Below are 12,456 nucleotides of genomic sequence, written 5' to 3' on the forward strand. Positions count from 1 at the left end.
GTCCGAATGAAGAATTCCAACAATGTCCTAAGTAATGGAAATGTCACCCGAAAAACGTGTAGGGCCTCCCAAGGTGGCCCGTTAGAAAAGGCTAACCCTCACTAGACGAAAATATTCTCCGGTGTTTGTATCCACTAAGACAAGTCCCATGACACCGCAGTCACACGAAGACGCCAGGAAACCCGCCGTGGCGAGCACTGCCGCCCCATCACGTGGGACCCTTTCATGAGGAGACAGCTCGGGACAAATGAGAGACACAGAGAGGGCGCCGAACGGGGCAGGAGGGGCCGGGGAATGAGGCAAACGCCGCCACCGGTGCCGGCAGACGCCAGGAGAAGGGAGCCGGGCAGGGCGGGGCTGGCCGGGCATGAATCAAGCCCTCCTGCGGCGTGGCATCGCCCCAGCCTCGCCGAAATCCCCTATAAAAGGCTCCCGTCCCGCTGACTGGCACCGCACACACCGCTCAGACGCCACTGGCCTCGCCCTGCCCGTGTGTTAGGTAAGTCCCCTCCTGGGAACCTCTTTCTCACTGTGCCCTGCGATCTGAGCTCCTAAACCAGGGCCGTGGGCAGAACGTGTGCCCTCTGATGGCCTCGGGCAAACGGGCGCTCCCTGCTCCCCCCTCCACCCCCGCGTCCCCCGAGCTGGCCTGGTGCCACTCCCCTCACTGGGAGGCCCTTGCTGCAGCAACAGAACCACCCTGGGCCTGCCTGAATCAGCCACGGTGTATTGTTCTTGGGTTCTGGAAGCTTCTTGCAGACCTGAATCCGGCTCCTCCTGCCAACCCCGGCTGAGGGGCTGAACCTTCTCATGGAGCCAGGGGCTCCCTCGGCTGCCCTTCCGTGCCCCGGGGACGTTGTGATTTTGTGGCTTTATTCTAAGGGGCCTGCCGCGGAGCTAGGAAAGGCTATCTTACTGTTCTTACTGATCATAGCTTAGCGGTTAAGGTCTGCTGCGTGGTTTTAAAACCAAAACCTAAAACAAAATCCAGGATCTTCTCTGCCTGTCGAGGTGCAATGTCCTGGGCTGTGTCCTTTGACGTGCACAAGGAGGCACGGTTGGCCTGTAACTTTTGGTGACCGGATCAGATGGTAGAAGGTGGTCACCTTTGGGTTCCAAGGATATGGGTTCCAGGGCCCCTTGGTCCCCTTCCAGCTGGGTGGCCTTGGGCAAACCGCCTGACCTCCCAGGGCTGGTGTCCTCCCCTGTAAGAAGGCGCAGAGGACGAGGGTCACAGAGGCCACCCGTGAGTGTGCTCTGGGAGCCCCGAGCAGATGCAACAAACCATGTGTGTACGCGGCACACGACCATGCCACCGGCGCTGAATGGGCTCTTTCGACCTTCAGACTAAGCCTGTAAATTCGAGCATCACTTTCATTTTGCGACGGGGAAACGGAGGCACAGACGGCAAAGCAGCCCGCCCTGGCCCACGCGGCGGAGGAAGCGGGCTGGCGCGCAGCAGCGCGTGCGCCCCGGTGCCCCGGGGGTGTGGGGGGCACATGAGCACCCGGAAAGGACCGGGGCGAGGCGGCCCAGCCCGCCCCATGCGCTGACCCAGGCGCCCCCCGGGGCCACTCTTCTGTCCCCAGCCTGACTCCCACGATGCCTCAGCTGCTGCGAAACATTAACGGCATCATCGAAGCCTTCGGCCGCTACGCGGAGCCCGGGGCCGGAGGCTGCTGCGCGCTCACGCGCGGGCAGCTGAAAAGGCTCCTGGAGCGCGAGTTGGCCGACGTCATTGTGGTAGGTGTGACCGCCAGGTGCGGGGAGGCGCGGGGCAAAGCAGGTTGCCACGGACCCCGACCTGACGCTTCGCCTCCGGAACCCAGGGCCAGGCCCGCGCCCCGTGGCTGTGGCCGTGGCCGAGGCCGTGCGGGCGGAGGAGCGGGCGGGAACAAGGGACAGTCACGGGAGCTGACAGACAGGCTTTAGAGGAAGTGCCCTGTCCTCAAATCATTGTAATTGCGAGACAAAGTGGAAGAGTCTCAGGGGACAGCTCAGGGAGGGACACAGCTTTGCACTAATCGCTGCCGCTTCGCTGCTCCGGAAATCTGCGGCTGCAGCCGGTCCCCCTGTCCCAGGCATTCAGCGCCCACGACAGGCGCAGCTCTGCGCCTGCGCGCAGCGGCCGCTCGGTGGCGCTCACACCGGAAGTGAGGTGTCGTGAGCAGAGCCAGCGCTAAGTTGTCACCCGGTTTCCCCCGTGAACCCGAGAGGGCCTGAAGCAAAAGGTGCTTCCTGCCCTTGAGGGAGAGACAGGGATAAAAGACAGACGCGACTTTGTGTTAGGGCCGCCATAGCTGTGTGTGCGCGCGCACAAGTGTGTGTATGTGTGTGCACGTGTGTGCAAGCATGGGTGTACGTGTGCAAGCACATGTACGTGTGTTTGCAAGCGTGAGTACGTGTGTGGGTGCGTGCGTGTGTGCATGCACGTGTGTGTGCACCGCGCAGCATGCACTGCTGTGGGGCGGAGCCAGTGGGCTCCCAGGCGGGGGGTGGGGAGCCAGGGAGCTGAGTGGACCGCCCGTCCTCAGGCAGGGGGCTAACTCAGCGCGTGTGGCCTTCCCCCCAGAAGCCCCAGGACCCGGCCACCGTGGACGAAGTCCTGCGCCTGCTGGATGAAGACCACACGGGGACTGTGGAGTTCGAGGAATTCCTGGTCTTGGTGTTTAAAGTCACACAGGCCTGTTTCAAGACATTGAGTGAGGGGCCTGGGGGAGCCTGTGGGACTCAGAAGTCCCGAAGCTGCCGCCTCGGGGCCTCGCCAGAGCAGGGGGAAGGACAGAGCAGTGGCGCAGAAGAGGGGAGAGCTGGGGTTGGCCAGCGTCCCCGGGAGAGCAGCGGCGGACAGAGTGGGCAGCCTTCCCCCGGGCAGGGCAGGACCGGGCCCCAGACCCAGGGCCAGGTCCCCAGCTCTACGCAGGTCAGTCACTGTGACAGGCAGTCCGAGTCTCAGGGACGGCAGGGAGAGGGCCAGCAGACACCGGCAAGGGGGCACGTGGAGCCGACCCAGAGAGCAGGAGAAGACCAGAGTGGTCAGACCAGAGACAAGAGGTCAGAGAGACAGTCACAGGCCAGGGAACAGGACAGAGCCCACCAGACAAGTGAGACCGTGACTGGAACCAAGCCTCAAACCCAGACGGGTGCCATCCAGGCCACAGAGCGAGACAGGAGCCAGCAGACAGGGGCCGCCAGCTCCCAGTCACAGGAGTCCTCCCATGGCCACGTTCAGAAATGGGGAGGGGCCACCCAGACTGTCACCCAGACCGTGGAGCGGGACAGGACCCAGCAGACAGGGGCCGCCAGCTCCCAGTCACAGGAGTCCTCCCATGGCCAGACCAGAGGGACTGAGACCCACAGTCAACACAGGAGCCAGACAAGCCAAGTGGTGACAAAACTCATTCCGTCACAGACAGAGTCCCAAAGCCAGACTGTGGAGCGAGACAGGAGCCAGCAGACAGGGGCCACCAGCTCCCAGTCACAGGAGTCCTCCCATGGCCACGTTCAGAAATGGGGAGGGGCCACCCAGACTGTCACCCAGACCGTGGAGCAGGACAGGAGCCAGCAGACAGGGGCCACCAGCTCCCAGTCACAGGAGTCCTCCCATGGCCACGTTCAGACACGGGGAGGGGCCACCCAGACCGTGGAGCGGGACAGGAGCCAGCAGACAGGGGCCACCAGCTCCCAGTCACAGGAGTCCTCCCATGGCCACGTTCAGACACGGGGAGGGACCACCCAGACTGTCACCCAGACTGTGGAGCAGGACAGGAGCCAGCAGACAGGGGCCACCAGCTCCCAGTCACAGGAGTCCTCCCATGGCCACGTTCAGAAATGGGGAGGGGCCACCCAGACTGTCACCCAGACCGTGGAGCAGGACAGGAGCCAGCAGACAGGGGCCACCAGCTCCCAGTCACAGGAGTCCTCCCATGGCCACGTTCAGACACGGGGAGGGGCCACCCAGACCGTGGAGCGGGACAGGAGCCAGCAGACAGGGGCCACCAGCTCCCAGTCACAGGAGTCCTCCCATGGCCACGTTCAGACACGGGGAGGGACCACCCAGACTGTCACCCAGACCGTGGAGCAGGACAGGAGCCAGCAGACAGGGGCCACCAGCTCCCAGTCGCAGGAGTCCTCCCATGGCCAGACCAGAGGGACTGAGACCCACAGTCAACACAGGAGCCAGACAAGCCAAGTGGTGACAAGACCCATTCCATCACAGACAGAGTCCCAAAGCCAGACCGTGGAGCGAGACAGGAGCCAGCAGACAGGGGCCACCAGCTCCCAGTCACAGGAGTCCTCCCATGGCCATGTTCAGAAATGGGGAGGGGCCACCCAGACTGTCACCCAGACTGTGGAGCAGGACAGGAGCCAGCAGACAGGGGCCACCAGCTCCCAGTCACAGCAGTCCTCCTGTGGCCACGTTCAGACACGGGGAGGGGCCACCCAGACTGTCACCCAGACCGTGGAGCGGGACAGGACCCAGCAGACAGGGGCCACCAGCTCCCAGTCACAGGAGTCCTCCCATGGCCAGACCAGAGGGACTGAGACCCACAGTCAACACAGGAGCCAGACAAGCCAAGTGGTGACAAGACCCATTCCGTCACAGACAGAGTCCCAAAGCCAGTCCGTGGAGCAGGACAGGAGCCAGCAGACAGGGGCCACCAGCTCCCAGTCACAGCAGTCCTCCCATGGCCACGTTCAGACACGGGGAGGGGCCACCCAGACCATGGAGGGGGACAGGAGCCAGCAGACAGGGGCCACCAGCTCCCAGTCACAGGGGTCCTTCCATGGCCAGACCAGAGGGACTGAGACCCACAGTCAACACAGGAGCCAGACAAGCCAAGTGGTGACAAGACCCATTCCGTCACAGACAGAGTCCCAAAGCCAGACCGTGGAGCGGGACAGGATCCAGCCGCCGTGCCACGCCGGGGCTGCAGAGCAGGGACAGACCCAGAGGCAGTCGGGCAGTGTGACCGGCGGGCAGGACGGGAGCGGCACTCGCCCGACGTGCAGTGTGACCGGCGGGCAGGGAGGGGGACAGTCCTCAGGGGCTGAGGGGGAGTGGATAGACGACAACACAAGGGAGATGGCGATAGGCAGGCAGGACCGGGGCGGCCTGTGCGGCCACGTGCCTCCCGCGCCGAGCCGGGAGGGAGCCCAGCGGGACGTGAAGCGGGGCCTCCCCGCCTCGGGGCTGTATTCCTACCTCCAAGGCAGCAAGCCCTGAGCGCCCCAGGCCTGGAAGGAGACCACTGGAGAAGGGCCGGCGCGTCCCCGGACATCAGCCCTTGGCCACAGCGCTTCTCTCTTGGGTCTTTCGCAGCGAGGCCGGTTCTGCAAGGCGCTCGCTACCCTAAACCCTCCTGTCTTACCCGCTTCGCCGTGCAGACACTCTCAGGAGCATGTCACGCCTTCGGCCGAACCCCCCTCCGTTTGTGGGGGGCTTCAGAGCTCTTCATCTCTCATCTGTCCATCGCCCCATCCGAGGGCCTCAATAAAACCTTCCCGAGCAGCTGCGCTCTGCGTCCCGTTCTATCAGATGTGTCGGGCTGGGGGCCACGGGGCCGTGACAATGGGCGGGGCCCGGTCCCGACCCTCGAAGGGCATCCCGTTGAGAAAAGGCCGCGTGAGATCCCAAGAGTCACAGAGTCAGAGAGCAGGGTCAGCACACCTAACGCCCCTGCGGGACGAGTGGGAATCAGGTGGGAAGCTGCTCCCCGTCTCCCGCGACCTCGAACCCTAGAGTGTCGAGTCCCTGCTCACCCATAAGGACACACGGGAGGCCGGCCCGAGGTTACCAGTGCACGGAGGCTATTCTGGGTCACCCGCGTGGGCCCGACTGCAGTCACCATCTCACAGAGCCAGGCGCGGGAGCCAGGCACCGCTGGCCAACGCAGGCAGGTGGCCTCCAGAAGCTGAAAAAGGCAAGGAAGTGAATTTTCCCCTAGAGTGTCCAGAAGGAACGCAGCCTTCAGACACCTCGATTTTAGGCTTCTGACCCCTGGGGCTGCCAGGGAATACATTTCTGTTTTAAGCCATTAAGCGTATTCGTTACAGGAGCAACAGAGGACTAATCCGTGAACCAAAAACCCAGAGTTAGACCCAGACTAGTAAGGAGAAAGCGCGTTTGAAAGAGACGGTCGCTCTTCCGAGGACAAAGCACTGTCTATATCCATCCAAACTAATCGTTAGGTTTAAAGGCCAAAGAGCAAGAGCAAAGAGCGCGCAAGGACTTAGAGACTATAGTTCCCCTCACCCCTTCCCAAGCGATCCGCTAGGGATGGTGGAAAGAGCATTTGCCACGCAGCGGAGAAGGAGCAGTTCCGCACGTTTGACTGCTGCCCCCTGGCGGTGGTGACGACGTCCGCCTGGGAGGGACGCCTGCAGGGCGCCTGCTCGGCCTGCGGGAGGCTCCGCGGCGTGGCCCGCGCTCCCTCCGCAGCATCTCAGCGGAGACGCAGCCAGGCCGCTCCGAGCCGCGGGGCTGACAGGGGGCGCGCGCGGACGCGTGTTCGTTTTGGGGCACCCTACGCAGGGCCGCTTCCGCTCACGATGGGGCCCCGGCACCTGGCTTGGGCCGGGCGCCGCCTGGACGCCCCGTAGAGCCAGGCCTGCCAGGCTCTGGCTGCCCCGGGCGCGGGCGGCCCTGCGGGCCCGCAATCGCACCGGACGTTCATGCCTGGAGCGGTCCGCGGTCCCCGGTCCCCGTGGAGACGCAGTGACGTACACGTCCTGGGGCAGTCCCCGAGGAGAGGGACTCCCCTTCTCAGGACAGAAAGCAGCGGTCTGCGCCCGTCTCCTGGGGCCCCCAGAGCCTGTCCTGGCCACCCTCAGGGTCGCTGCCGATCCATCACCAGCACTGGTGGCGCGTTCCCAGCGCTCCCCACTTACACACGAGCTACAGTCACAAGCGGGGTTTCCCCCCCCCTCCCCCACCGCCGTCCCCGGGGAAGCGGGCAGGATTTGGAGCGGAGAGGCACGTCTTGTTCCATCATACTTCCATTTAACGGAGGGAAAAACTAAGAAAAAGAAGCCAAGTGGCTTCGCCTCTGCTGTCTCCCTCAGGGGTGAGGGGCTGGCGAGATCGTGGGGGGCTTGGGCATTAGGGGCGGGGCCTGGTGGAACCGACAGGTTCACATCAGCTTCGCGCTGGCCCCCACCCCGCCGTCGTCGTCGTTGGGCTGAGAGGGCTCTGAACCTTATTCTTACAGCACCAGCCGGGTCTCCGGTGGTGGTGGTGGTGGGGGGTGGTTTGAGGCTGCCCCTGGAGCTATAAGGGGGAGGAGGGGGGCCCAAGGCGGCTCCAGGCCCGGCTGTGGGTGGAATGTGGCGGCAACAGGCAACACTCGTCTGGTTTATCTGAGGACTTTCTGGAAAAGCGCCGACATCGCAGAGACGAAGTGGGCCAGCTCTAAGGCAAAGGCCTGTGGGAGAGTGTCCTGGGCGCCGAGGTAGTAACGCAGGCCGTCAGAAGCCTCCACCCGAGGTATTCTCAATGTCACCCCATAAGTTTAATTCAAAAACAAAAAAAGAAAAGAGAGTAAACCAGGCATGCCAGGCCCCGCTCCAGACCTGGGCTTCCAGTGGGCTCTGTGTGGCCCAGTTCTGAGTGGTCAGGAACTCGGTCAGTGCATTTGTTTAAACGTCCTAAACAAACAAACAAAAAATCCTTTTTTGAATGAAAAAATTCAGTTTCAGACCATATGTTTATCATAGAGAAGTCATGAAAGGCACAAGCAAACAAACGAATACAAAAAACACCAATATTTTTGCCCCAAATAGCCATTGTTATTGAATCCCTTGCATACCGTCCTCTATGCGCAAATTACCACACAATTATCTATACGAAAGTGTATGTCTATGATTATATGTGCAAATTTACATGCAAATTGTATCTATAAATAACATCTATATGCAAACGCACATCAATTATGCTTCTATGCAAATGATATTTATACGGACAAACACATAAACATTATGCGGAATATTCTTGCAGAATAGTTTCCATGGGCTATTTTCGGTGATTTAGAGCCTCCCATGTCAGCAGCTGATGAGTGAGCCCGAGTGTTAGGGAGCAAGGCTGCAAGGTTTTGAACCTCAGCTGTGCACTTTACATCAGGTGTGCCCTGAACCAAGGTACCTGTATGAGTTATTTCACCCAGGAAGTGGAGAAAACAATGGTATCTTCTCATAGTGGTTACGAGGATAGCTACGCCACACATATAAAAGTATACGTAAGCCTGGCGCACAGCACAGTAAGCATTCAAAAAATATTCAGAGCTGAGCGAAGCATCTTTCAAGGTCAGCCATTTAAAAGCAAAGGATGTCTGAGCCAGGAGCCATACAAATAGTCCTGAGCAGCCTGACCTTGACCCAGTACAGAGAAGTCTCATGGGATGGGTTTTCTTCCTACCAGCCTCTCTGCACCACGGCTCAACTGTGGAGATTTCCATCCCAAAGAAACCTAAAACCGAACGTCAGAGTGTTACTCCGCGTGGACCTACCCCCGCTGACCCTCCCTGCTCCCCTCTCAAGCCTCCGCCCTGTCCCCCGGGCCAGAATCAGTTTCTCGCCAGTCCAGTCCATTTCGCTCCCTTCGGGAGTATTAGAGGGTAGGGAGCAGGTCTCTAATTGTGAATCTCATTTTCCCACAAGACTCAGGTGGGAGACTGGGGTGAATGTGTGGCTGGGGACGGCAGAGTCAACTACAGCATCTGACTTAGGGGTGCAGTTAACGAACTGGAAAAACCCAGGCCATGGCCAGAAAAATCCACTTTTTGTCTTACGATACGTTTCGTCGTGTATCGTGACATGCTCTTCATTTGGGTTCTGTTTTTTTCTTCTGCAGGAGAAGTCACCATCCACAGAAGACAATTCCCTCACACGGGCTGAAATCTACCTTAATTTTGGATCCTAGTCCCAAATATCAATAATCAGTAATGATAAATGGGATGGTATGTTACATGCTGATCTGTATCATTACTGTGACTTTACTGCGACAAAACTGGTAGTTTTGCGCTGGGCATGTTATAAAATGAACTAGACACAGTCTCTTCATCGAGGAGCTAACACACAGTTAACAGACATCATGGAAAGCATACCAAAATAAGCAAGGATCCTAGCTAGGGGCAAAAGCCCATGTCCCCCTCAACTGCCTGAGCCGTGGTGTGACTCCGGGTGGCCCTCCCACAGCCACCGCCAGCCCTGGAAATGTAACACAGGGAGACGCGTTTGTGCGGACAGTGTGCAGGCCACAGCGTTCCCCGCCCGAAGGCCCTGTCATTTCATCAGGGGTCTGTGTCACTGCCGGCTGCTTGCAGCGAACACGCGGCTGCCCCTGACAGAACGCAGCGCCAAAACCCACGTCTGTTTCCCGTGAGGCACAGGCCAGGCACTGCCCTGGTTCCCATCCACTTGCTGATAAGATTGGCAGCCATACCTACCGCCGAAGTGTTTGTTTGTCGGTTGCGTGGATGCAGTAAAATTTAATTATGTCGATGTAAGATTAGGTCACGGCTTCAAGTCACAGAGGAAATTATCCCGAATTAAGCAGCAGTGCCGTAATCCGAGGTAAACCGCAGGTTTGTGGTTTTCCACCTGTGACCTGGTCTTTCTGACTTAACTGGTCCCGGCCTCTGGCCTCCCCTGGAGAGTTTTGCCATCAGATTTAAGCTGCTGATTTCTGGGCTCTCCACCCCTACATAAGCACCTCACCCAGGTGGACGTGGGGCTTGCAGGTGGCTCTGCTGTCATTTGTGGCATCTGCTGAAATCAGTCAGCTCAGCCGGCTCAGTGGCATGCCGGAAGCGCTGAACCCACACACCTGCAAGAAGGAATGTGGCCCCCTGCCAGACAGAGGCGCCTGTCACCCCCTCGCACAGAAGGGCAACCCTCACCCCTCCCCGAAGTCGGGAACTAACAATAAGACTTGTGCACGCCGAGCTTCTCCGGTTTGCACTCTGCGGCTTCGCCCGCCACCTCTGTCCCTGCCACACCTCGGGGCTCTGGTCTCCTGGGGCGCGGTGCAAAGAGGCCAACACCAGCGCCGGGTGTCGGGGTGCCAGACAGGCCCAGGCTGGCGCCTGGCTCCGCCGCCTGCCATCCGTGTGACTGGAACCGAGGCCTCTTCTGAGCTCCGTGTCACCACTAGACAGTGATGAGTCTCGTGATAATCCGTGGAGGGCAGCTCTCACGTGGAGACGCGGTGGACATGGGCGCCCTGGGCCATCTCCCACCGGCACCCACCCCGCCACCCTCCCAGGCTACCTCGTGCTTCCTCACATGAGGAACGGCCACTTTCTGCTCTTTTCCTCTCACAATAGACCCCAAATCTTCACAATTTGATAAAAATGCTCACAATCTGATTTTTAAAAAATTACAAGTATAGTATCAATTTAAAATATATGTATAATAGAATTACTACATGACCCAGCAATTCCACTTCTAAGTCAAACCCCAAAGACGCGGAGGCAGAGATCGGAACGGATGCCCGTGCGCCCAGGGCCACAGCAGCGCCATTCAGAGTCGAAAGGTGGGAGCACCTCGAGCGTCCACACAGGGATGAACGGATAAACAAAATAATATGGGCCCTACGCGACGCGTATAAGGGAGCACTACGCAGCCACGGGGAGGACTTCCGTCGCACGCTACAGCACGAATGAAACTTGAGGACTTTACGACTCACTGCTACTATTTGGTTTATAGCCTTTCGGGACTCATTTATACACGTGTGTCTATTTATATGTGCGCATTGTATAAATGTACATATATACATGTATGAAAAACATCTTTTTTATTGTGCTAAAATATAAGCAGCATGAAATTTGCCATCCTGACCGTTTTCAAGTATCTAATTCTGTGGCATTAAGAACAAATTCCAAAGGGACTTTATTCCGATGGGCGTGCAGGGCCCTCCAGGCACTTGGCTTTCGCCCCGGTTTACCCCTCCTCGGCCCCTTTATGCCCTGGCTACATGGAACTTCCAGAAATCCCCTTAACAGGCCACGCCCTGTCACACAGGGGTCTTTGCACACGTCGGTCCTTCTTCCTTCAGTTGGTGGACTTGTGCACTCCAAGACCCAGCCCATATAATCACAGCAAACAATATCGGTCCCTTACAACACGACCTGTGATGTCCTAAGCGTCTAACCCATAATAACTGTTTTTTTGTTTTTGTTTTTTGGACTAGTTTTTCTCTGTTGCCTAGTTCCCTACCCATTTTCTTTACAGAGTTCTTTAGGCTTCCAGGTGCTTTTAAAAACCACTAGATAGCCTTCCCGGAAAACGCTACCCTGTTGATGGCTGCTTACAACCAAGCACCTTGGCTCATTAGCCAGCCACGTAGCAAGACCCAACTGAGTGTCACCGAATTCCAGGCGCTGTGCTGTGTAGAGTGGCAGGTGGAAAACGAGGCTGCAATTCTGCTCTGGAGAGCTCACAGCGGGGCACGAGGGGGAGGGGGAGGCGAGGAGGGAGAGGGAGAAGGAGGGAAGGAAGGAGGGAGGGAGGGAGGGAGGGAGGGAAACAAAACAAAGCGATTAAAGGTATCACGTCAATACCTGCGAAAGTGTAACTCAGCTCTGCGGAAACCCAGAAGGTGACGCTGAGGAGGCTTCACGGAGGTGGTGACACCCACAGAGGCAGTGTGGCACCGTCACCGGCCAGCGCGGGTCCTCGAGCCAAGCGGCCTGGGTCCGAAGCCTGCTTCTACCGCACACTGGATGCGGAACCTAAACGACTGACAATAAGACCACGACTAATTTAAGGATCATCTCCGCAGCCGGCTCACTCCCCAGACCCCCAGCACGACCGCCTCCCCCCCAAGCTCATCCTGCTGGGACAGACCATCTGCTTCCAGGCCGAATCTCGACTTCTGTCACTCATTTATCACCCGGCTCTTCCCCTGGCTGGAAGGGTAACTAACTCTTTTTGTCTTGGACCTGGAATGTGTCTCGGCCCCACATCTCTTACTGTTTCCAACTTGACTTACACGTGAAGGCTAGGCTGATGCTCTTTCAGGCTCAGCTTTCTTAGTCCTTGAAAAACAATCCCTTCTCTGAGTCCAAACCCCACTCCTCTGAACCTATTCCGATGCTACTTCCTGAGACATATTTACATAAAAAGCCATGTTCATTGTTTAGCCCATTTTAGCACAATAAAAGTTCCTCATTCCTAATTTAAACATACATCGTAATGATTCTATTATGCTGGAAAGATATGTCATTGAACTTCAACAGGGCATCTGTCACAATCTCTCATAACATCTTTGTGGACAAGTTAGAGTAAACTTGGATGCATGAACAATGATATAATTGGTAAACTAAAGGAGGTGATTAATAAAATAGTATCTTTCTTGAGGAAGTATATAAGTAACTTACTCGCACTCTATTTACATTCTAGTCTAGTTAACATTTTAATAATTACTTGGATGCTGATTTTTAAAACAGACCTGTCACA

General features: G+C 58.0%; 1 protein-coding gene across 1 annotated transcript; it reads left to right on the forward strand.

Moving 5' to 3' along the window:
- The first annotated feature begins 411 nt into the window (after positions 1-411).
- On the forward strand, positions 412-5,227 carry LOC107500615 (cornulin). Its single transcript, XM_036235185.1, has 3 exons — positions 412-499; positions 1,590-1,743; positions 2,573-5,227. The coding sequence occupies exons 2-3, from the start codon at positions 1,603-1,605 to the stop codon at positions 5,225-5,227; spliced, it is 2,796 nt and encodes a 931-aa protein (XP_036091078.1). The 5' UTR covers positions 412-499; positions 1,590-1,602.
- Positions 5,228-12,456: the final 7,229 nt, after the last annotated feature.

The sequence above is a fragment of the Rousettus aegyptiacus genome, unplaced genomic scaffold, assembly GCF_014176215.1.
Source record: "Rousettus aegyptiacus isolate mRouAeg1 unplaced genomic scaffold, mRouAeg1.p scaffold_m13_p_17, whole genome shotgun sequence".
NCBI lineage: Eukaryota > Metazoa > Chordata > Mammalia > Chiroptera > Pteropodidae > Rousettus > Rousettus aegyptiacus.